We start from the raw sequence: 26,422 nt of genomic DNA, 5'->3' as shown, positions 1-26,422 counted from the left end.
CAAGCATGGTCATCTTCTGATCAGAAGACATGAGCGATCTAATAGGGCACTGTGGATCAAACATTACTGAAGTATTGTGGTCAAGATTTAACGCAGTAATTTTACAATCAGTCTCTGATGTCAGGAGAAGCTAATGTTGAGATGCTCGAGTAATGTGATATATTTTATTTCTTTTTACCAAAACACAAACTTACTTCAGAATCATCTTTAAACCTAAGCTGTGATACAAATCATCATTTTTTAAATAATGAAAAATAAACTGTCTGCTGGCCAAACAGTTCCAGTCCCAGCCAGTGTACATTTTCAAAGACTCTGCAGAAACTAAGTGTCTTCCAGTGAGGAAGGATGAGAAAATAGCAAATATTGATCAGGCTCATTTATCACTGAGAGGGGAACTTCTTACTGATCTGTGTGTGGTGCTGAGTCACTGTTTGAAAGTAAGGAGAGCACAAACCTTTTTTTCACCAGGACTAAAACAATCGACATGCCGTTTGTGCAAAAGTAGGGCAAGAACTTTATTAAGGACTTGATATTTCATTAGACAATACAACTGCATGAAACTACCTTTAAATGCCATACAATTTCAAAAGACATTTATAAGACTTTTAAGAAAGTATATAATTATATAATTATATATTATATAATTAACAAATAAAAGTATACAACCCAATACTGATAACCATTCTTTAAGGCTCCTGAGTAGGCTAGGCCATGTCTAGATATTTTCAGGCTACTTGTCATATACTTGTTGTTGTTTTTTTACCAAAAAGAGCTTTTCATCAGCTTTTCACCATGTTTCCTTTTCAACCACGCACAAGGATTCTAGATTCAAGATTTGTATTTGTCACAAATTTAGTTTTATGTGGAATACAACTTGCAGTGAAATGAAAACATTGGTCACATTAAGCTGTAAGCACAATTATTAGTAAAAGAATGTGCTGGACCAAGTACTAGTTTATATGCAGTCCGATAATAAAAGTTTCATTAGTCACTTCTGAGTTACTTTCCCTGTGTGAAATCTTGATGTAACTTTGAAACCTACATCAGCAACTGTGAATCCATCCCCCTTCTTATGACTCAACTCTGAATATGGCTGCCTGCCACCTTGCTTTGCTTTGTTAATCACTTAGAATTGTACATATTTGGAACCATAAGGTCTGGAATCGCTAGATTTGCTATATACCAATATATTGAAAATATTGGCAGTGCAGAATCACATACGCATGCATATGCATGCACAACACGTGTGTAGGAAATACAGTCTCACATACACACACACACACAGAGTCTCGAAATAGTGCTCAGCTTTCTCAGACAGGGCGGGACTGGGCGTAAAAGCAATCTCGTGTTTCATGCACACACATACACGCACAAACACACAAACACAGATGCACAGCTGCTCAATAGGCAAAGGAAAGAGAACATACAGCAAAAGCAGAACTGCAGATTAGAATCCCAATTACAATTCTGTCAGCCAAAGCTACTGAATAACAAAAAGAGGCTCTTAAAACAGTCTATTGAGCATTATAATTTGCTAGTATGCGTGAAGAATCACAGTTATCACAATCTTGCTTTGCTTGTCATAAATATTTCGACTCAAGTCACGAGGCTGCTGTTTTCTATTGTAAACATATCATCGAAAAGATCATATAATTTAAACAAGAGTAAAATATCAGTAAACATATTGTTACATATAAATGTCCAGGCTGTTGACTTTTAATTCATAGTTGCCTTGTAGATTCAAGTAGATTTAGTGATCAGAGAAAGGAAAATATATACACTTTATGTTCAAAGATGGCAGATCATATTTTCAGTATTATTGAGACACCTGGATTTCCAGTCAAAAGGAGACGTGTAGGAGAGTGAAGGTTCGGGTGGGCACTTTAAATGTTGGTACTATGACTGGTAAAGGGAGAGAGGTAGCTGATATGATGGAGAGGAGAAAGGTAGATATGTTAAGTGTTCAGGAGACCAAGTGGAAAGTGAGAAAGGCCAGGTTTACTTAGGAATAAAAGATTGGTGATTGGGGCAGACTTTAATGCACATGTAGGTGAAGGGAACAGAGGTGATGAGGAGGTGATGGGTAGGTATGACAATAAGGGGAGGAATGTGGAAGGGCAGATAATGGTAGATTTTGCTAAAAAAAATGGAAATGGCAGTGGTGAATACTTATTTTAAGAAGAAGGAGGTTCATAGGGTAACATATAAGAGAGGAGGAAGGTGCCCACATGTGGACTATGTTCTATGTAGGAGATGCAACTTGAAGAAGATTGGAGACTGTATGGTGTTGGCAGGGGACAGTGTAGCTAAACAGCATCGGATGGTGGTCTGTAGGATGGCTATGGCGGTGAAGAAGAAGAGGAGGAAAATGAGGACTGAAAAAAGAATAAGATGGTGGAAATTAAATGAGGAAGACTGTAGTGTGAGGTTCAGGGAAGAGGTCAGACAGGGGCTCGGTGGTGGTGAGGAGGTGCTGGATGATTGGGCAACCACTGCAGAAGTGATAAGGGAGACAGCTAGAAAGGTACTTGGTGTGACATCTGGAAAGAGAAAAGAAGACAAAGAGACGTGGTGGTGAAATAAGGAAGTGCAGAAAAGCATCAGGAGAAAGAGGTTGGTGAAACAGAATTGTGATCGGCAGAGAGATGAGTAGGCGGGAGGACATGAAGATGAGGCAGCAAGTGAAGAAGGATTTGGCAAAAGCCAAGGAAAATGCATATGAGGAGCTGTATGACAAGTTGGACACTAAGGAAGGAGAAAAGTATTTATACCGATTGGCCAGGCAGAGGGACCGAGATGGAAAGGATGTGCTGCAAGTTAGAGCAATAAAGGATTCAGATGGAAATGTGTTGACTAGTGAGGAGAGTGTGTTGTGAAGGAGGAGGGAGTATTTTGAGCAGCTGATGAATGAAGAAACAGAGAGAGAAGTTTGGATGATGTGGAGTTGGTGAAGAAGGAAGTGGATAGAATTAGTAAGGAGGAAGTGAGAGCAGCGATAAAGAGGATGAAGAGTGGAAAGTTGTTTGAACCAGATGACATACCGGTAGAAGCATGGAGATGTTTAGGAGAAATAGCAGTGGAGTTTTTAACCAGGTTGTAAGGTGAGAAGGTGCCTGAGGAATGGAGAAGTGTGCTGGTACAGGTTTTTAAAAATAAGGGAGATCTGCAGTAACTTCAAGGAAATAAAGTGGATCAGTCACACCATGAAGTTATTGGAAAAAGTAGTGGAAGCCAGGCTGAGAGAAGAGGTGACCATCTTTGAGCAGCAGTATGGTTTGATGCTGAGGAAGAGCACCACAGATGCATTATTTGCTTTGAGAATGTTAATAGAGAAGTATAGAGAAGGTCAGAAGGAGTTGCATTGTGTGTTTGTGGATTTAGAGAATGCGTACGCAGGGTGCAAATAGAGTTGTATTATTGTATGAGGAAATCAGGTGTGTCAGAGAAGTATGTGACGGTGATGCAGGACATGTATGAGGACAATGTGACAGCAGGAAATTGTGCAGTAGGAACGACAGACTGGTTTAAGGTGAAGGTTGGACTGCATCAAGGATCGGTTTTGAGCCCTTTCTTGTTTGCAGTGGTGATGGACAGGTTGACAGACGAGGAGACATGTCTGACAGGAGCCCCCCTGGACTATGATGTTTGCGGATGATATTGTTATTTGTGGTGAGAGTAGGGAGCAGGTTGAGAAGAGCCTGGATAGGTGGAGGTACACGCTGGAGAGAAGGGAAATGAAAGTCAGTAGGAGTAAGACAGAGTACATTTGTGTGAATAGAGGGGGGGCAGTGGAGTGGTGCGGTTGCAGGGAGAAGAGGTGGAGAAGGTGGAGGAGTTCAGGTACCTGTGTAAAGTAATGGAGAGTGTGTTAGAGAAGTGAAGAAAAGAGTGCAGGCAGGGTGAGGTTGGTGGAGAAGAGTGGCAGGAGTGATTTGCGATAGAAGGGTATCTGCGAGAGTAAAAGTCAAATTTAATAGGACTGTGGTGAGACCTGAGATGTTGTATGATTTATAGACATTGGCATTGAGTAAAAGACAGGAGGTGGAGCTGGAGGTAGCAGAGCTGAAGATGTTGAGATTTTCATTGGGAGTGACGAGGATGGACAGGATTAGAAACAGGTTTATTAGAGGGACAATGCATGTAGGACGTTTTGTGGAAAAAGTGAGAGAGGCCCGATTGAGATGGTTTGGACATGTGCAGAGGAGGAACATGGGGTATATCGGTAGGAGAATGCTGAGGATGGAGCCACCAGAAAGGAGGAAAAGAGGAAGACCAAAGAGGAGGTTTATAGATGTGGTTAGGGAGGACATGCAGGTAGTTGGTTTGATAGAGGCAGATGTAGAGGACAGAGAAGTATGGAGACGGATGATCCGCTGTGGCGACACCTGATGGGAGCAGCCGAAAGAAGAAGAAGAAGAAGAAGAGGAAGAGGATTGAGACACCTGAATTTCCAGTCACATGTGGTTCTTTCTCAAACTGTTGGAGGCACACAATTGTATAGGATGTATGTGGATGTGGGAGCATAAATTAAACTACATAGCCAGCTCCTTGAAGATATAGTTTACATGAGTTGCAGTGGAAGATCTTGCATGGCCTCCTATAGAGCTCTGACCTTAATCCTACTAAATACCTTTGGGATAAGATACTGACGGCACCCCAGGCGTCATCAGCTTACATCAGTACCTGACTTTAATAACAACTTTGAGGCAGAACGAGCACAACTGTCCACAAACACACTTCTCTAATGTTCTTGTGGAACATCATCTCAGTGGAATGGAGCATATTATAACATTAGATGGGAAAATATATGTGGAACGAGATAAAAAAAAGACGCGCTACAAAGAGTTGAGACATGGCTTACAATGGTAAAAAGTGAAGAATGGTATCAGTTTTGGGTAGTTTACTGTAATTTGTATTATTGTATTAGTACTGTAATCTTCTTCTTGTTTCTGCTTCTCCCATTAGGGGTCGCCACAGCGGATCATCCGTCTCCATACCCCCTTGTTCTTTACATCTGCCTCTTTCAACCCAACTACCTGCACGTCTTCCTTCACCACATCCATAAACCGCCTCCTTGGTCTTCCTGTTTTTTCTCCTTTCTGGTGGCTCCATCATCAGCATTCTCCTACCAATATACCCCATGTCCCTCCTCTGCACATGTCCAAACCATCTCAATCTCGCCTCCCTCACCTTGTCTCCAAAACGTCCTACATGCGCTGTCCCTCTAATAAACTCATTTTTAATCCTGTCCATCCTCGTCACTCCCAACGAAAACCTTAACATCTTCAGCTCTGCAGCCTCCAGCTCCGCCTCCTGTCTTTTACTCAATGCCACTGTATCTAAACCATACAACATCTCAGGTCTCACCACAGGCCACTTTTCTCCACCCACTTCACCCTGCATGCACTCTTTTCTTTACTTCTCTAACAGTATTAGTACTGTAATAATTTAACAAATTGCAATATTTATATATGGTATTTAATAAACGTACACCCCTCACATTTCAGCAACTATTTTAGTACTTCTTCTCGAGGGTCGATACTATAGAAATGAAAATTGGATATGTTAGAGTAGTCACTGTGCAGCTTGTATAGCATACAGCCGTTATTGTCTAAATAACTGCCAACAAATGTAAGCAAAGTGAAAATGTAAAAACTGTATCTAAAGTGTCAATATATCAAGCACCATTGTTATCCAGCACTGTCTTAATCCTCCAGGGCATGGAATGGACCTTCCGCTTCTGCAACCTCCAAAGCAATGCTGCAGCACTCATGCGTATGTTTTTTGAAGCAGCTTCTGCACCTGACACACAGCACAAGGACTCAACTTCTTTGATCGACTCTTGTGAGTAAAACCTGTCTTGGAAAACCTCTGTATGACCCTGGCCACTGTAGTGTAACTCAATTTCAGGGTCTTTTTATAGTCTAGGCCATCTTTGTGGAGAGCAACAATACTAATTCTCAAATCCTCAGAGAGTCTTTGCCATGAGGTGCCATGTTGAACATCCAGTGGTCAGTGTGAGAGAATTGTACTCAAAGCACCAAATTAATTAAGCTCTAATTCAAGATACACACATTTGTATGGTCAAAAACATGAACATGATGAACAGGACTTTGTGACTTTGCATGGTTACATGACATACAGCTGTTATTACTTAGGGTGTACTCACTTTTGTTGCCAGTTATTTTGCTAATAGTTATTTATCATTCATATATATATATAATGTATATATAATGTGTGTACAATTTATTTTTCTTTGCCCAATGCTCTAATAATTTTCATTATTTTTCAATAATTTTCTTTCAATTTTAACTCGATTACACTCGCCTTTCTTTGTTAAATATATATGATAAAAAAAATATAAAAAAAATATATGATTTGCAGGAATATGTAACATTAAATGTATGAATTATTAAAATACAGTTTTCATAGAACAGTACGTTTTACTTCCCATCAAAGGCAAATAAGTTTGTACCTTTACCCAAATCCAAATGTAAAAAGAGTTCTTTATATTTATTCAGGCAAACTGTTCATTTATCAAGTACAGCAATGGTCTATTTTTCCCCCATCGGTACTGAATACAATTAATTTATTGTTTTTTTTTGCTCAAAAGTTTTAAAATAGGTATAGATCCTGCAGTTTCTGAGTGTCAGCTCTTTGGAAGGGTTGCCAGGTTTCCAGCAAACTTCCTTTTTCTTAGCCCAATATTTGACTAACACTTTCTTCTCTTTCTCTGTCTGAACAAACAATGTGTTCACATTAGTGGTGTACATTTCAGAATTCCAAAAGATTCTATTTTGCATTCTCTACTAATTTAATACAACAAATTTTTATGACAAATTATATTATTGTCCACAAACTGAGTGAAACATAGAATCTTTAAATATTTCTTTTAGTTACTAATAAAGTTTCTTAGTATTTGTTAAGTTAACAAACGTTTTCTTTATATTCTAATTCTCCTACTTAAATATTTGGAAAATCTCACATTTCAGTGTGGTCTTGAAAATCCCACATTTTTAGTGTGGTCTGGATTTCTGGACCTACTGTATCTGCAATAAACACAAGTTATACTTTATACCTGCCAACCATACTTAGGGGACATAGAAGATCCTGGACACTGCTTTACTGAGCTGAGCTATACTGACTAGGCATAATATTATAATATTATAACATTATGTGAAGTGAAAAACACTGATTATCTTTTTAGGCAAGCGTTTGAGTTTTGAGTGAGTTTGTGATGTCTGGACGACTGGGTCAGAGAATCTCCAAAACTGCAGCTCTTGTGGGATGTTCCTGGTCTGCAGTGGTCAGCATCTATCAAAAGTTGTCCAAGAAAGGAACAGTAATGAACCAGCGACAGGGTCACGGAAAGTGAAGGGTCACTGTACGTGGTGAGCGAAGGCTGGCCCGTGTGGTCCGATCCAGCAGACGAGCTCCTGTAGCTCGAAATGCTGTTAATGCTCAATGGGTCAGGACTGTTTTGGCAGCAAAAGGGGGACCAACACAATGCTCCACTAGATTTTGGAGTATGCTTGTGGAGATTTGTGCTCATTCAGCCACCAGGGTTTAGTAAAGTCAGGTACTGATGTAGATTAAGTGTACGGCCAGCATTCCAATACATCTAAAGGTGTTATCCAATATGGTTGAGGTCAGAACTTTATAGCAGGCCATTTAGGATGTTCCACTCCAAGCCATGTAAAGCATATGTTTATGGAGCTTGGTTTCTGGACAGGGCAGTTGTCATGCTGCAACAGGTTTGGGTCTTCTGGTGTAAGTAAAGAGAATGTAATGCTATCACATAGAAAAAACATCCTATAAAATTATGTGCCTATAACTTTGTGGGGACAGTTTGGGGAATGGTATGTTCCATTCCCCAAACTATGGTTGGAAATGTCAGGTGTCCCAAAACTCTTGTCTATATAGTGTATAGTGTCAATTTCTTTCTCTTGCATTTAGCTAATAAGCTTGCTATACATTATTTCATTTGTCATTTCAGTTTTTAGGCAGCAAAAACATCATGAAAATGCCCAAGTTATAAATCAATAATAATAGAAAGAAAATCATACATAAGGTGTATCCAAACGGAATGAATATATTCGCCATTTAACTGTCAGATCACTCTATCTCTTCTGCACGGGGAACTGTTTACACAGTCAGCACTTTTGACTGACAGTACTGCTGAGGTGCCCGCTTCCCCCGTCATGTGCCGACGATGCACCTTGTAAACCCAGGAGGTCTCTGAACACACACAAATCCATCATGTGCCATTGTTTTCAGGACGACGCTGCAAATCAGGACAGTGTCTTAATCATGTGTGTGTGTCACTTAATCTCCATGAGTCACATGGGTCATATTCTTTTTCACTAACACTTGCTTACAGCTATAACTGACTTCATAATATTGTCAATCCTATAAGAGTGCCAACAGAGTTTAATTATAGTTCACTCAAGAGTTTGTGGCTTATTATGGTTTTTACTGATCTAAATAATTTGAAGATATTTTCTATGATTGTGAGCCACTCAATAAAAGTGTCTGTTATACATGTTGAAGAAGTACCACATGATTTGTCTCCATTGTTCATAGTCTGAACAATTACCCATTTTTCTGCATTATTTATCCAACCTATAGTACAATAACGTACTGTTATTGGTGGGCAAGACAATATTTTTAGTCAGAAGTCCCAGAAATTGACGATGTAAAAGAGTGTGTTTCGTTGGTGATATGTTTGGATAATGGTAAAGCTGTGTATCAAACAAAAAATTCTTTGAAATAAATAAATGTCAAGGGAATGGGGGTTGGGATGGGGTTTTGGCAGGGTAGACAGGATGAGGGTCATTTAAAAGTGCCATTTAATTTTAAATTCAATTCAATTCATTTTTATTTGTATAGCGCTTTTAACAATGAACATTGTCTCAAAGCAGCTTTACACAGATAATGTGGTGATTAAAAATGTTCTTTATAAGTAAGTTTGTCCCTGATGAGCGAGCCGGTGATGACTGTGGCAAGGAAAAGCTCCCCGAGATGGTATAAGGAAGAAACCTTGAGAGGAACCAGACTCAAGAGGGAACCCATCCTCATCTGGGTTTTTCCTTATTATCTTCAAGAGGGGAAGTGAGGCAGCTGAGGAATCTGCTATATCACACAGTAACTGATAACAAATGATCCTGATGGACACCATTACACATAATTATAGACATATACTTTTTCATTGTTTTATGTCATGGTTATGATGATATAACTACATTAACAATCAGCCCAATATGTGACCTGTTCCTTGTTTACCTATCCATTTCAGGTTTTTGTGTGTCATTGTCAAGCTTTTGTTGATGTCTTCCCTGTTCCTTGCCAAAAAATTTTCCCATCAGCCACTGCACCTTCATATCGCATGACTCCTGGTACTTGCATCAGGTTTTCATTGAATGATCGGCTGTATTTAAGTCACACTTTGCTCCTCGTGTATTGTTTTACTTTAATCCTTAATAGTGGTTGCTGTCCTGCAACTTTTGTCCCTCTTCTTTATGTTTTGCCCTGTTGCTGAGAACTTTGAATGTTTTTCCACTTCCATTAAAAAGAAAATTCACTTGCTTCTGCCTCCATTGACCCTTACATGATGAATGAAAAAGATGAATAAAACACTTGCTCTCATAGCAGAAGTATTCACTAGTACAGTAGGTGGTAACAGTAACTCAACTTTTGTGCTGGGCTGCATACTTAATTATTTACCAGTAACACCCCCACCATGTTTTATTCTGTAGTTAATATCATGTTATAGGCAATTCCATCCATCCATCCATCCATCCATTTTCTTCCGCTTATCCGCAATTCGGGTCGCGGGGGCAGCAGTCTAAGCAGGCCCCCGCCTTCGACTGCTGCCCAATCCTCACAGCACCGTCCCTTACGGTCCCTCCTGCAGGTGGTGAGCCCACGGGAAGTAGGCAATTCCAGTGTTATGGATGTGACATTTGCACTCACCCTGGGTAACAAAATGTCTCACAACAGAGACAAGCTTTGGATCGATAAATCAATTTGCACTCATTTAACCTCTTGAGAACAACCAGAGCAGGGTCGTTGGTACCAGGTGGGGTTGTTTCAAGTATTGGGAAATTTCACACAAAACTGTTTATGCAGAATGGTGCAGAAAAACATCCCGGGACTGCGGGTTGAAACACTGTGTTGATTATAGAGTGGTCCAGATTGGTCTGAGGCAGCAGAAAGTCTATAGGAACTGAAACAACCACTCTTTACAACTTTGGTGAGCAGAAAAGCATCTTAAAATGGACAACACATTAAACCTTTTCTTGGAGTAGATGATCACAGCAGGTGCCACTTCTGTCAGCAGCAAACAAGAATCACTTGAGGACTGAAAATGGACCATATTATATTTGATCCCCTCTAATCTTTGACTGGCCAGTATGGGTGGTTTGTGCCCATGATAGCCTTAAATTCTTGACAATAAACTGAGCTGAGGGAAATATTCTATATATTTTAATCCAGTGCCCATTGGTCCCCAAAATAAACAAATAAATAAATAAATAAGCAAACAAACAAAAAACAATAAGAATGTTTTTTTCTCATATGTGCATTACTTTTTTTTTTATTACAGAAATAAAAAACACTCTTAGCGCCATCTTTTTCAGCTCTCACCCAACTAAATGAAATTTGAAATGAAATTTGTAAATTGAATGAATGCGATTTAGAGGTGGGAAGCAGCAAAACACACGAATGGTGGTGGTGGTGGTGGTGGGGGGGGGTTTGGAAAAGAAGAGCAGGTACAGAACAGTGTTGGCAATGTGCTATTTTCCATTTCTGGCAAGGTGACTACTCACTCATAAAAATGTGAGACAGAAAGAAAGCTTCCTGAATGGCTATAATTAGAGACTTCATCATTAGATTGCCAAACTACCAAGCTATCAAAATACAGGACCTGTGTAGATCTGTGTGAAATGACTTTACAGTAAGTACATTAATACTTACATACTCACATACATGCTAAAATAAGGCACATATACATACATGCAAATTACAACCAAAATGGCCTCATAGATGACATAATAAGAATGATGTGGGTCAACATGTTTAGCGCACACGTTTGATTCATGCATTAGGTTTTGAAGTGTTGAAGTCAATAATTTTGCTTTGTTTTCTCTGAAAGACAAATATGGCAAACAGAATCCTTTGGTGTAACCCTTTTGAACAAACCAAAGAAACCCCAAGAATGCGTTTCGGTCTTCTGTAACTTTGTGTAACTTGTAGATGGTTTGGAGAATATTATCTCCTTCTCCATTTTGCTAGAAGAAAAGATGATGGGATAAATAATAAACAAAGTGATCTGCATTAGCCCTTGCTAGGTACACCTGATTAACAAGCACCAATCACAAAAATAACACAATAGGTTAAAATAGATTCTGATTTATTCCTCACCTATCTTTCACACTGTGTGCATGACCCATATCAACACCCTCTAATGCCTGAATAGTCCAGAGATGCCAAAATTAAAGGTAGCCTGGAGAAAGACAGGATTATAATCCAAAAGACTACAACAAAGATCAAAAGAAAATCCTTAATGTGTAAACTGATATGAAATGTGTGTGTGTGTATATATATATATATATATATATATATATATATATATATATATATATATATATATATATATATATATATATATATATAAAATGATTAAATTGATACAAATATTGAATCACATGATTGTCATTAGTTAACTCATTATTAAACTCAACTTAATTGCACATTTCTATCTGTTGTATATGTACCTTCAATTTATATTTAACAATTAATAATTACATTTTTAATACTCTAATCAACACAGGCATGGACAAATATGGAGACAAAGTATTCTTGTAAATGTTTTAAAGAAATTATGGTGTTTTAAATTACGTAAAATAATCAGGACACCAAACTGAACTTTTGCTATGTTTCCACACGGACGGTATTAATTGCCGGATTTGTGCATCATGGCCGATTTTGGTGCTTGATTTCAGACTTGGTGTATCAGTTCAACAAATAAAGAGTGGTTAAAAATCAGTTTCAGTTTTTCAGTTTATTTATTTGTTCATATCTGAGTAAAGGAAGAACGTCATTATTAAATGTGTGTTGCGTTGAAGGATTTAATTTCGGCTCTTTTATATTTGTTAATATTTTAAATTAAAAATGGTTAAACATAAATGTGCGCTGCAATAATCACGAGCTAATAAAATTAGTGGCATTAAAATAAAGGACTCATTTTTTAATTACTAAACATTTGTTTTACTACATTTGTGATACTGGTTGTTTTTCAAAATCCCAAATTAAGAGTATTTTTATGAGCTGCTCTGTCATCTGAAAATGTCAACAGGTTTGTCTATGTGCAAGGAAAGAGAAGTATGGTGATTTTTCTATGTTCTTTTTTCCATGTGTTTAACAGACACGAACAAGTTCTTTGAAAAACATGTCTACTATCTTTATCAATGTTCTAGTTGCTCTATGTTTAGGGTGGTTTCAGTAATACATTTGCATAAAGCATCAATATTTGCCCATGCCCATGATGATTAGATTAAAAACTTGAAATATATTCATTTAAGGCACATTTAGAACAGATAAAAAAGTGCAATTAAGTTGTGATTAATCACAGTTAACTCAATTTTATATATATAAATATATATAATATATACACACACACTACATCACTGTATTTTTACATCATAATGGTGCTGTTTTTTTTTACATCTGCTCTATCAGATTGACCTCCACCACACTGATATATGCTTAAATATACCTTTATATACAAAGTGGATTTCAGTTTGCTTCCCTATTGCACAGGTTATTAAAGTTTTTGCATACTAATGACAAACCAAATTACATTTGAGCACAGAAGGATTCCAGCCAATGATAATCCAAAGTTCATTATCTACATTTACATCTAATTCACTGTCTTTGCCCCTCCATGAATTAGTTTAAAAATGGTTCATCATTCGAGGAGCTGATTGTAACCGACAGGCCGTAGTGTCTCCGAGTCCCAGCCAAGTGAAACGAGTGAGTGAATTATGCTGCACCTTTGAGGAGACAAATGTTTACTTGTCACTTAATAAAGTGTGGAATCACGAATCGTAATGAAAATGTGTCACCATGAATAATTCATTGATCGATTGAAATTAAATAAAAAATCCATCTTGAGTTTCACATGTGGGTTTTCTAGATTACCCAGAATGCTGAGAAGTCTAGTCTTTTTACACTGCCTAAATCTCACCTCCTTATTTGCACACTCTGGGCAAACAGTTCAGGTGTCATCAATATAATTCAGAATCTACTATTACCATCAATGCCTCTGTGCTTGTCCTATTATAGATCACTAACCAAGCAAACAAGGTCTCTGCTTTGTAGAGCTGCATCGCAATCTAGAATTCCAGCATTTGCAGCCACACTATAAAATTTCAATATAAACATATTTAATTTGTTTCTAAATGTACTTTTTTCTCTTGATGTGACTTACACAGGGAATGTGAGTGACATTTCCTCTCAAATGTCAACGGAATGAATTAAGTCATCCCCAGTTCAGCTATTTCTGGAAATTGAGTTCAGCTATTTCTGGAAATCAAACAAATGGATGGCGTTACTGCTTATAGACTTTAAAGCCGGGGCCTCCCTAGTCATTATACATTCCTCAGCAGCACCACACCATATTGATCTATTATTAATGTTCACAAATGTATCAAGGGACAGATGCTGAAGTAAAAATTCAGAGCAACAAAGAGCACAGGTCTCTAATATTTTTCTTTTGGACAGATACAAATATTGAGCCCAGTGTTAAAAAAAGATTAGCTCAAATCTGACACAATTTAAGGTTTTTCTAGAGAGCATGGCTTTCAAACTAAAATTTTTCTTACTTATTAATAGAAGTTGAGGCATAGTTGATTGCTGGAGCGATCGGCTATCGGCAATAGTCCATACCGATAGTTTTTCCGGTTTCCGATTCGCTGTCATTACGCTAGCGACCTCTAGAGGCGAATCAATAGCACCAGGTGCTGTTTGAGATGGCTGTTACATTTGTTATTTATAATTTAGTAATTATATAATTATATTTATTAATAAATACATTCGTAGCACATTCTCATGATTTTTTTTTGTTCTAATTAAGTTCAGTATTATATTACATGGAGTGTTATTGTTGTTTTTTATCCAGTATCCATTGTAAAAAAAATATTGGTTGATTAATCGGTTATCAGCAAGTACGATCCAACAAAGCTATTGGTACAATCCACATTTGGTCAACCTCCTTAGCATAGCCTAATGATTTCTTAGAATCACCCACCAACCATATGCATAAGTAATTAAATGTTTTGATTTCAATAGCAATTAATAAGAAAAAATTTCATTATGATAGTAATAATACTCTTTTAATAGGAGATATTATTTATATATATATATATATATATATATATATATATATATATATATATATATATACATAATTTTTTATATATATATATATATTTTTTGTAAAAAAAGTAATGCTCACTTGTCTGCCTAACAAAATAATAAACTAGCATTTAGCATAATAAATACATTTAAAATCATAATAAAATCTCCAATACTGATAATACTGGTAGTCACTCCGGCACATGTAAATCTCTGTTACAGGCCGACAACGAGGACCATTAAGGAAAGAATAAAATATGTGGCCTTCACAGGAAAACGTTTGGAGACCCCTGAGCTAGACAGATTTTCTAGCTAGCTAGTGATCACAGAGGCTTGCAGGGCAGCAATAAACAAAACACCATGAATAGACAAGATTGTTGGCAAAATGCTGTGTAGTAACAAGAATAAAACATCTTTTGTTTTTTGGTAGAATGTTCCATAATAGCATGCCTAGCATATTGCCTACATAAATAAAGACTAATATGATTTAACTATCCCAGTTTCACTCGCATCACTACTTGGGACATCTTTCTCTACCTGAGATTTTGTTAGCAGAATTAGACATGGTAAAGAGCTCCTGGAGCAATTCTGTTTCATTGTGCCAATCTGCAGTTACTAACCTTCTGTTGAAGCTCAAATCACAAGTGAACTATACTATCCTCCAGGAGGAGTGCTGGAGATCACCCGAGACTTTGGCATGACAACATTTCAAAGCCACAAACCCACTGCCTGCACGTGAGCAGCGCTTTACCTGTGGCAGCGCTGAGCTGATCTGTCTCTGAAGAGCATCCCTCTCATGAAGGGCCTCCTGAAGCTTGGTCTGTGACTGCACAAGAGCATCTCTGGTCTCACGCAACGACTCCAGCAGCTTGTCTCGCTCATCCAGCATGTTCACCATCAGCTGTTCGAAATTGGACTCTCCATCCGAGCCGTTTTGAGAGCCCCTCTGGGAACTCGTCGAGTCCCCTTCGTTGATGGTCGGCATCACTTCGCACATCATTTTGTCAGCCTATTCCAAGAGTCTGCTATGAAGTCTTGTTCGGACCGTTCCCTCAAGGTGAAGCTGTCTAGGCAGGTGTTTGGTTTTGGATCAGTCAGTGCTTGGTATCTCCACTCACTGAAGAAGCCCTAACAACCTTCTGATTGGACTTTCAAAAACCATGACTTTCTCCTACACTACTTGACCTTTAGGAACTGCCTGGGTGTAGGCTTTCTCCACCCTGACACTCTCCACCCTGAATCCAGTGCTCCGTGGCATTCTTCTGACGGACTTACATGAGGAGCACATCAGGCTGCATGCTCCAGCCGTTTCCAAATCGTGCCGAAATTAACGCCCACCAGTTGCAGTGATTATCGCGGTTATCGTGTCCATCGCATCCTCCAGATCCCTTTGCCATCTGCCATCCGCCACGATCCAACTCCTCCTTCCCTTCTTCCTCCTCCTCCTCCTTCTTCAAGCGCACAGGAACGCAGCCGATCTCCACAATAATAAACATATAAACAGGATTCATCCGCGAGAACGCATTCGCCATAGAAGGACGCGATACATAAAAGCCATCGTGTGCGCGCAGACCCGCGTGTCCCCCCGCGATCGCACAAAAAAAAATTACAAAATATAAAAAGAAAAGTAACCAAATAAAAACCCCGGCGCGCTCCTCACATCAGCACCACGCGAGCGCTCGGGCTGTCATGCGCTCTCATCTGTGAGCAGACCGCCTGAAATAGCGGCGCCGCATAGCGCCCCCTGCTGGCAGTCTTTTAAAACTGACCTAAAACGATTTTTTTCCCCTGCATCATTTCTCATGCAACCTAAATAAAATACAATGTTTCTTTATTTATATATTTATAATTATATCAAGGACGTGCTATGACACGTTGATGTATCTGGGTGGCGGCTGCTATACTTGAAATAAGTATATGGCATTCCCAAATCTGACCTTAAATCACATGATGGACGGATTATATTACTGATGTGCATGACTTGATACCATCACATCACCCACTCGGTAAAAGTGGACATGTGCTAACATTGAGTGTTGGGAATGGAGAACAGCTCTGAGGTCGGTGGTTGTTGTAATAAACATCATGTGGTGAAAGGAACTAATCTGATATTATTTGCCCAGTCCAAAAGATGAATGCATATTCTGAATATGTACATGCCACTGGATTATATTGAAGCTAATCTGATTAATTATATATAACTGACCAACGAAGAGATTCGACAGAGTTACAATGCAAAAAAAAAATGGAATTGCATTACTATGGTTTCAAAGGAAGACGTGTTCATGATGATGATTATTATTATTGTTGTTGTTGTTGTTGTTGTTGTTGTTGTTATTATTATTATTATTATTATTATTATTATTATTATTATTATTAATATACCATTTGATTTCATATGACTAGATTGTATTTCTTTGAATTTCCCCATATCGGCCACTCCTTTAACCCAGACTCTCCTGTGAAACAAAATCTCGAGATGACGTAATAGGAAACATGAACTCTCGCGTGAAAGTACGCGAGCGGAGAGGTCAGTTCCATGATGGCTGAAGATCCCGGAGGAGCTCATTTCAATTTCCCTCTCATTTTCCTCGGTTTTTCGTTACCTCTGCTGGAACCATGGCAGGGTACACAGTCACGGTAGACAGCCCGAGTTCTGCGTCGTCGCCATGCCCAAGAAAGGGTACAGAAAACGGCTGAAATTTCGAGCCGACGTTGTTTGCTCGGAGTCAGGTATATTCTGGTTATCTACTCCGCGGGGCGAGGCGGATAAAGCTTCCTGGATACTTGGATAAATACAGTTTTAAGTACAGTGCATTCAGTATAAATTTAGACGTTTGGTGTTAATTATGGACGTATTTTATGCATCATTTGAATGTAGCTGTGTAGGCTAGTGGATATCAGGTATGTGAATGTAACTTCCGGTTTGTGTTGTCATATCGCTCTGGTTGCAGTAACGGTGGCTGACTATGCCAACGCCGATCCTGCCATCGTCAAGTCGGGAAGACTGAAAAAAGCTATCGCTAATGCGTTTGAAAAAGAGGGTAAGCTGTGAAAACCAATCAAACCAGTCTGGATCTCCTTGTAAAACAACTCTCCAAAATGTAGCTCAATGAATCGAAACTTCTTCCTGATCATTCAGTTCAATGTGTTCCAACACAATGTGTGTGCTGGGGGATCCTTCATTTTTAAGCATTTAAGGGTAGTTTTTGTGTTAAAACATTGGATCACGATGTTTATATAAAACATATATATTTGTTGATTTCTGTGCTGCAGTGAAGCTGCTGTGTGGACTTGAAGCCTCGCAAGGTCCTGTACAGGAAGTTTTGTTGTCAGCTGCAGACGAGGCGAAAGACGTGAATGACAGCAGTGAGGAGCTGGACTCTGAGGAAGGTGACTGGGAAAGCAGAGGGTCACGTAAAAAAAAGAACAAAAGGCGCAAAGGTAACAGGGCTTTCCTTAGTTTGCTTTTCTGACCCACAGTTTATAAACATGGCCTGTAGTGCAGTAAAGAAAGTGATTCGTAGTTAGTGTGTAAATTGTGATTTCGGACATGCTGGAGCTACTGCACTGGGGCCGTGAGGATATTTTTTGCACGACAGCTCACGATCCGAGGCCGCCAAGCATGTTGATCTGCACAGACGTTGCAGTTTGACGTTTAGTTTCCGTTTTCGGGATAACGACTGCGGTTTATGTCGTAGAAAACGGCGAAGGCGCAGACGGGGAAGAGTATCCCATCGACATCTGGCATGTTCTTGCTGCCTACATCCGGCCTGAAGACATCTGCAAGTTTGCGCTTATTTGTAAGAATGCCTGGACAGTCACATGCACTGCTGCGTTCTGGAAAAGACTTTATAGAAGGTAAGAGTGAGCCGAGCAAATTATCCTTTCCTTACATCCACAGACATGTAGCTTATTGAACAGGATCTTTTTTCCTGTCTCGCCGGAATTAAGAGCAAATCACGTAACACATTTTACTGTGGAATGGGGGTGTGGAATTGTCCCAAGCCCGGATAAATGGGGAGGGTTGCGCTAGGAAGGGCATCCAGCGTAAAAATGTGCCAAATCAAACATGCGGATGATCCGCTGTGGCGACCCCTAATGGGAGAATCTGAAAGAAAGTTTATTTTAAGAGACCAGTCATATTTTCTCTCTCTTTTATTCAGTATGGCTCTTTAATAAAGAAAAAGTGCTCATGATTATTCCTGGTATTTCCTGATGGCTGTGGTCTCTTTCAGCATATTGCACCTTGTCGCACTGCAAAAATTGCTCCGAAACGGTTTGAGGAACATGACAGAGTTTGAAGGTTTGATTTTCCAGAGCTCAATCTGATTGAGCATCTGTAGAATGTCCCAGGCAAACAGACCTGATCCAAAGAGGCTTCAACTCTTAACTCCTAAAACTTAAAGGTGGTGCCACAGCCAACCTTCAGAGGTCTCGTGGTGTCGATGCTTTAATGGATCACAGCTGTTTTTAACACAAGAGGAACTTACACCATTAATGTTAAGGCAAATCAGTGTAAATCAGAACAGATTATAGCTTGCATAATAAGAAATGTGTCCATTGTGTATAGTGGGAATTTAACTGCTTCAGTTTTGTGATTGAAACTATAATGATCATTAATCATTAACTTGAACTCCTCTCTCTCTCTCTCTCTCTCTCTCTTTCTCTCTCTCTCTCTCTCTCTCTCTCAGACACTACAGTCTCGATGTCGACCTCCCTTTTCGCTTTCAGCCTGACTCGCTTTCAAAGATGCGTTTTCTCCGTGCCCGTGTAATCCGCTCGCTCTTTCATCTCTATGAGCCGTTCAGCCTCCGAGTGTCCAAGAGTCCACCACTTCCTGATTCGACTCCAAGCACACTACTCAATTCCAAGGTTAGCCACGGAAATAATGAGCAGTCGAGAAAAAAGGAACGCCACAGTGCTCTACCCTCCCGGAATAAAGACTGACCGTTTCCCCTCTCCTCCCTTATTTGTAGTGTTTGCTGTTTTGGGTCAACAAAGTCTCCGGGACAAGAGCCGAGCCCATGTGGGAATTCAACTTCAAGTTTAAAAAGCAGGTATTTATGTTCTCTTTACTAACATTTCTATGAAGGTCATCAGTCATCCAGATCACTTTCAGTCAAGATCCTCAAATCATGTGTGACTTTGTGTTAAAAGAGCATTTGGGATTTGAATATTTTGCTGCAAATTATCACAAGTGGTGGTTTTTTTATTGAATTTTCTTTTCTTTAGCCAACTAAAGTCAAAAATGGCTGTGCTCACAGCCTTCTGCTGCCTATGCAGTATAAGGACGTCAACTTTAACCCAGACTCGGACTGCTACCTGCTGCGTGTCACCACCCTTAACTTCATCTTCACTTCTGTCGTTATGGGCATGACTCTATCCCTGGTTAGTGACACTTCACTTACATGTACATTTTACAGAGATTTATCCAGTCACTCTGGATTTGTTAACAATAGTAACTGGGTGGTGCTGAAACCCCACACTTACACTTCTATGGGCTATAAAAATCACAATCATGAATGATGTCATGGCAGCGATTATTCAAATTCCCCTGTTCACACCTGAGTTCAATTTCTCTAGCCACACCAGAAATCACTCAAATAGGACATGCCGAGATCTAAAGAGATTCAGAAACAAATGAGAAAGTAGAGAAAGCCATTCTTTGGGACTCCAGCACAGTGAGAGCCATTATTCACAAATAACAAAAACATGGAACAGTGGACCAAAATTACCCCAAGAGCACACTGACGACTCATCCAAGAGGTCAGAAAAGACCCCACAACAACTGCTGTTGAGCAAAAAGAACATAAAGGCTCATCTCAGTTTTGCCAGAAAACATCTTGATGATCCCCAAGACTTTTGGGGAAAAAAACTCTGTGGACTGAAAAGACAAAAGTTGAACTTTTTGGAAGGGGTGTGTCCCATTACGTCTGGCATAAAAGTAACACCGCATTTGAGAAAAAGATCATCATACCAACAGTAAAATATGGTGGTAGTGTGATGGTCTGGGGCTGTTTTGCGGCTTCAGGACCTGAAAGACTTGCTGTGATTAAATGAAACCATGAATTCTTCTGTTTACCAAAAAATCCTGAAGGAGAATGTCTGGCCATCTGTTTGTGACCTCAAGCTGAAGTGAACTTGGGTTCTGCAGCAGGACAATGATCCAAAACACACCAGCAAGTCAACCTCTGAATGGCTGAAGAAAGACTAAATGAAGACTTTGGAGTGGCCTAGTCCAAGTCCTGACCTGAATCCTATTGAGATGCTGTGGCATGACCTTAAAAAAGGAGGTTCATGCTCGAAAACCCTCCAATGTGGCTGAATTGAAACAATTCTGCATAGATGAGTGACCAAAATTCCTCCACAGTGCTGTAACAGACTAATTGCAAGTTAACCGCAAACACTTGACTGCAGTTGTTGCTGCTAAGGGCACAGATTTAGCAGTACAGATTTACTGTCCTCTGAAAAGAACTCAACATTCAGCTATTATTGTCAGAATAACTGGCAACAAAAGTGAGTACACTCTAAGTAATAATAGTTGTATGTCGTGTAACCAAGCAAAGCCAAAGGTCCTGCTCATAATCTTCGTTTTTGTCTGCTTGAAAGGACCATAGAGCAGTTTAAATGTTGTGCTTTAAGTACAATTCTCAAAAGTGTTTAATAGGGTTGAGGTCAGACCTTCACAGATCTCTATAAATCAGAGCTCAAAATATTCTATTCCAATCAATGTAACGCATGCCTTCATGGACTGGCTTTGTGCACAGGGGCATTGTCATACTGGAACAGGTTTGGGTCTCCAAGTTCAAGTAAAAAGAAAATGTAATGCATCCAAAGATGATCTGTACAATCGTGTGCCAACTTTGAGGTAACAGTTTAGGAAGAACCACATATGACACATTTCACTACTTTTGTTCAAATAGTGTACTTTCAATGGAATTTTTTATAAATATTTTAAAATGTTGTTTGATCTCTTTAGGGCCGAAACGAGTCCTCGAATAACTTGAGTAATTCGAAAACAAAAAGCCCTCTCCCAGCATGTTTTTCTCGGCACATTGTTGACGCACATTTTATCTGTGTTTCTTGCTTCTAAAGAAAACCCGACGCAAACTGACTCGCACTGTTTCTGCCTCTTTCAGTTTACCATTAACGTGAGCACGGACATGCGGCACCACCGGGTGCGCTTGGAGTTCCAAGATTCCCCCTTATTCCAGGGGAAAAGGCTGAGAGGGGAACCAGGCGTCCAGGTTGTGCTGGACCCTGTCCACAGCGTGCGTCTCATGGACTGGTGGCACCCACAATTTCCCATGCTGCCTCACTCTTGATCCGTGGAACGAAGAATGAGGCGTGCTTCTGTCGTTGGTGACCATGCAGGACTCTTTATTTATTTATTTTTTTTCCTTTTCTGATTGCTGATTTATTTAATTTAATTTATTTATCACGCTCATTTGACCGAAAACCACAGGTTTTGTTTCATTTATTACGTGTCCAACAATTTCCCTTTACGCCAAATCATTTCTAGTCAAAGACTGGTTTTCTGATCGATTCTGAGGGGGGACTCAGCAACTTTTTCAAGAGGGTTCAAAATATGACCTGAGGAAACAGCATGTTGTCTTGCATGCACTGCATTAATAAATGTTACCCAACAAAACCACAACACTCATCTCATACACCTTTTAAATGGGCTTCTGAATCTCGTGTATCTGTATTGAGCGTAGAAGAGGTGTTTTCGATGCTTGATGTCCGGTCCAGTGAATAATGTACACTAGATTTTTTAGCTGTGTGTTAACGGTAGGATCAGGGTGGTGGCCATTTTTATTGTTTTATTTTTCGATTGCGTGCACGTGTGTGTTTACACGCAGTCGCAGTAATGCATGCTTTATCATCTTAAGTTAAATTGTGTTGAAGGATTGTTTTTTTTTTTTTTTTGCTTCTATGTTTATTGGGTCACAGCTTTAGCATTTCTTTTTTAGAGAAACAACACTTCATAGGGTTTTTTTATAAGACTGTGTTGTTGTTTTTTTTGTTTGTTTGTTTTTTACTCTTCCACATGGGATGCTCCAGAGATGAGTTCATATTTTCAATGGGGAAAAAAAGGGTATCCTTGATATGAATGACAGGCCACTGAAATGCGCATGTAATAAATATGACAAGTTCCAACCTTTCACCTGACTACTTCCTCTTGTAACGATGCGGCACTAGTACGCATGCGCGAACGTGTGCCTGTGTTTTAAAGGAGCGTTATATAAACAAAAGGCGTTCTAAAAAGTCAACTCACTTGTATCTGATATCAAAATGTTACTTATACTGATATTAAAATTACATTTGTACACTTTTAGTAGTAGTTATAACTAAATATAAATATTATTTTAAAGTTTTTTTTTTTTTTTTTTTAAACAAATATTGAATCTTGTACTAGCGTCATGTTTATGTTTATGTGCAAATCTATACCCATTAAACGAACGCGCGTTTACATGTGTAAATATTAAGACGTGTAAAGAGAAAGCTCGGGAGCGCGCACTCTCACTGGGAAAAGGCGCGTTCCGGTTTGCACGCTGATTGGTCAGGGCGGCTGTCAGTCTCCGGTGCCTACAGGTGACCCGACCTACAGCTCGACACACCAACATCCCGAAAAAACAAATAGCGGACCTCGCTGAGGAGTGTAACGCCTTAATATCATTTGAAGAAGGAAAAAAAAATCGTACAGCGCACACTTTTTTTCTACCAAGTTTCACTTCCAGGAACCGAAGGAGGAAGCGAGCTGAGCGTGGTTGTGCCACTGCTCCACAGTCACCGTACTGCGCGTCTGGAACAGCCGGGTTTATAACTTCGTACTTTCTGACCTTCAGCGGGTGAGTGCTGGTTCTCCGTGTCGGTGCGTGTGCGCGCGTCCGGCGCCGCTTTAAATCCCCACTGCGTATTTTAATTACATTTTGGACTTCGTTTCAGGTCAGTTTTTCTTTTCGAATTTATAGTGTTGGAAACAGTTTTTTGGTCCCAGTGAAAGGTGTCTGACGCCCTATCAGTCAGCCATCTCGTGTTAAACAGCGAAGAGTGCACATGGATTTATTAAATAATGTAACTTATCTTTAATAGATATTCCGTTTATACACTTTCTATATTGTGTTGTCTTTAGTTATGTTTTAGATAGATAGATAGATAGATAGATAGATAGATAGATAGATAGATAGATAATATATATGTATCAAATCTTTAAATATATCTATCTGCGTGTATGTATGTGAGTGTGTACTGTATTTGCGAGTGCACGAGTCCATGTTTAGTTTGTGATGTGCGTTATGGAAGGCGACTTGTGCTGCGCGTTCTGGCCAATAGGAGGCCTCGGAGCGCTCGTGCGCGCGGCTGATCAGCCAATCACGGCGTAGTGTCAAGCACAATGTGGAGCACCGGGTTATTTTTGTCCCCCAACATATCCTGTGCAAAAAAAAATAAAAATACAGTGAGAGAGCGAGAGACCTGTCAATCAAACTGACAATACTACAAATAATGTATTATTTATTATACTGTTGTAGGATTTTTTTATCCTATTATAAAGGCTGCAGAAGACAAGACAATAGTGACCATCACTAACTAGTATTGAAAGTGATCCAGTCTGGTGCACTGTTTTAGTAGGGTTGTCATCGTGCATTGGAGATTGGAGATAGATAGACAGACAGACAGACAGACAGGATGGGCTTAGTATCTACAGTTACCCACGGACCAGTTTCATGCAGGACAATTTTTTTTATTTTTAATAGTTTTTTTTTTTTTTAGTATATATATATATATATATATATATATATATATATATATATATATATATATATATATATATATAATGAAAATGTAACTCAACTCGCCAAAATGCAGAATCAGTGGGAGCTTCATTTATTGACGCATAGAGAAAAAAATGCGACTGAAACAAGTGCAGGAAATTGGCATAGAAGGAAGTGGTCGTTTTTACAAATAAAACACCCTGCAGACTGTGAAAGTCAATAATATGGAAATGAAATAAGCATTCACAATTTGTTAATCTTTCTACAACTACACTGATACTAAACATGAAACTTCTCACATCAGGTTGCCTGGTTCTCAGTCCCCATAAAACCCCCTTCCAAAAAAATAAATAAATTACATAAAAAAACAGCATTAAAAATATCAGAGAGTTTATTTCCCTGTTAGTTGTGCTCTTGCGGTTGTTGATTCCTGCTACTTTACCTACTAAAGGATTCGAACTGATCCTATTAAAAATTAAATCAGCAAAGCTCAATATAGCATTTCAATACTTTTAGGCTGAATATTATGGTGATGTCGATGCGATGCATGCATGCTTGGCAATGCAAAAAAAAATAATAAAATGTTCAAATGCACATCTGTATCAATATTTCAATCCGTTTAATTCCCTCTTATTATTTTCAAGCTAGCTGATTATTAATATGTACTTTTGAAGAAACACATCGTACACAGCCCGCTTGTTAATGTGGCCTTTTCCTGTAAATGTGCAACCTGTTTTTGGTTCCTCTGAGCCGATGGAGCGTAGAGAGAGAGAGAGAGAGAGAGAGAGAGAGAGGAGAGAGAGGAGAGAGAGAGAGAGAGAGAGAGAGAGAGAGAGAGAGAGAGAGAGAGAGAGAAACATTCATGGTATCTGAACAATCCTCAACCAATGTATTACTTAATGCCTCAACAATCAGGAAAACACTGCACATCATCTGAATAGGTAACAGCAGCTCATTCGCTCTCGGCCGTACAGTAAAGCACATTAAATAAGGATCCGTATTCACAGTTTATTTCCTCCATGCAGACTCTGCTGTAGGGGCTGTAATTATAAATCTAGGCATAAAACCTGCCCGTCTTGTTCCCTGCCTCAGTATCCTGTTTAATTTGTACCGTGCATGTACACACTAATGCCACTGACTGAGCCATTAGTCTGAGCAAACAGATCCTCTCACGGTCCACTGGTGCACTGCTGGCTTTGTTTTGGCGTGGCATGGCGTACACCTGTAAAGGGACGCCCTGTATATCAATAAACAACAAAAGCCGATTTCGATTTCTACCGGTAAATCCTGGATATAATTCACACCAGTAATGTGCTAAAATAAAACACAGACCCATAGAGTTGCCTGAAGTCTATTGCATTACACTTGACCATTTGGGGAATTTCAGCTGTATGAGAAACAGGGCGAGGCTTCCTCTCTCATTTCATCACTCGTACTCTACTGAGAGCATTGTGATTTTGGATGTACTCAAAAATCTCACCGTGTCCGATTATTGGTGCTTTTGTACATTATGAACACTGGGAATAAATCCCTTTTAAATACATTCCAGGCAACATGTTCTGCAAACTATACTGGTTCCAGCTATGTGTCTGCTGTCACAAGTTTCTCCAACCTTGTTGCATATAGATCCAAGAAGAGTGGTGCAGAACGCACACACGCCCACGCCCACGCACACACGCCCACGCACACACGCCCCCACAAGGGGTTACTATTCCAAATATCATTTTGTGGTGGAAATAAATGTATTGCAGGAAATATTCGATACTAAAACATTATAGGTTCGGGGGGAGGGGGGGGGTTAACCATCTTTACAACCTGCGTTATAAAATAAAATCAGCTCGCATATAAATAAGGTCAAACCAAAAATTGCGTGCATATTCACGCGCCAGTAATTTTGGAGTGATGCGCCTTATTTTTACTTTTCCATTGAAAGTTTTGACGTTGAGAAATTTTTCCTTGATCACTCGTGACACATTTTACATGTGTGTGACCAAGAGAGAGCTGAACAGAGAGCTGAACAGAGAGCTGTATGCCTCCTGACATTCAGTGTATATTCTGTTTCGGCGTTTGGGATCTGAATCTCAGCAAGGGGAGTGCTTATGTCTTGTTTTATCTTCTGACTAAGTCAGTAAAGCATGTCTGTCTCTCAGGGTCACACACACACACACACACCCCTATTCACCCATAGTCCAGGACCACATGAAACTGCTTTGACCCATAAAGGCATG

At 39.4% G+C, this 26,422-nt stretch overlaps 3 protein-coding genes across 26 annotated transcripts in view; 2 read left to right on the top strand and 1 right to left on the bottom strand.

The window, feature by feature from the left end:
• ppfia4 (PTPRF interacting protein alpha 4) overlaps positions 1-16,149 on the bottom strand; it is a gene marked incomplete at its 3' end in the record, with an annotated part of 125,097 nt that extends 108,948 nt beyond the window's left edge. For 16 of the 20 annotated variants that reach the window (XR_014532232.1, XM_083534021.1, XM_083534036.1 and 13 more), the window contains exon 1: positions 15,167-16,120. Coding sequence is in view for 19 of the 20 variants with exons in the window: in XM_083534021.1 (XP_083390147.1) it covers positions 15,167-15,415 (249 nt within the window). Of the gene's footprint in view, positions 1-15,166 lie in introns of all 20 variants that reach the window. The other 4 variants (XM_083534022.1, XM_083534024.1, XM_083534027.1 and 1 more) reach the window with 2 other exon arrangements.
• A 766-nt stretch (positions 16,150-16,915) lies between these two features.
• Positions 16,916-22,583, top strand: tmem183a (transmembrane protein 183A). Its single transcript, XM_083534777.1, has 8 exons — positions 16,916-17,148; positions 17,370-17,459; positions 17,692-17,859; positions 18,117-18,276; positions 19,110-19,290; positions 19,395-19,475; positions 19,651-19,806; positions 21,558-22,583. Exons 1-8 carry the CDS (start codon positions 17,085-17,087, stop codon positions 21,741-21,743), a joined length of 1,086 nt encoding a protein of 361 aa, XP_083390903.1. The 5' UTR covers positions 16,916-17,084; the 3' UTR covers positions 21,744-22,583.
• A 295-nt stretch (positions 22,584-22,878) lies between these two features.
• tfeb (transcription factor EB) overlaps positions 22,879-26,422 on the top strand; it is a 42,598-nt gene continuing 39,054 nt past the window's right edge. The window contains exon 1 of one of the 5 annotated variants that reach the window (XM_083534209.1): positions 22,879-23,270. The gene's annotated coding sequence lies outside the window, so the exon portion shown is untranslated. Of the gene's footprint in view, positions 23,368-26,422 lie in introns of all 5 variants that reach the window. The other 4 variants (XM_083534213.1, XM_083534211.1, XM_083534212.1 and 1 more) reach the window with 4 other exon arrangements.

Source organism: Silurus aristotelis, assembly GCF_946808225.1.
Source record: "Silurus aristotelis genome assembly, chromosome: 28".
In the NCBI taxonomy this organism is placed as follows: domain Eukaryota; kingdom Metazoa; phylum Chordata; class Actinopteri; order Siluriformes; family Siluridae; genus Silurus; species Silurus aristotelis.
Note: the sequence above shows the minus strand (reverse complement) of the source record. Positions and strands in the feature narration are given on the sequence as shown.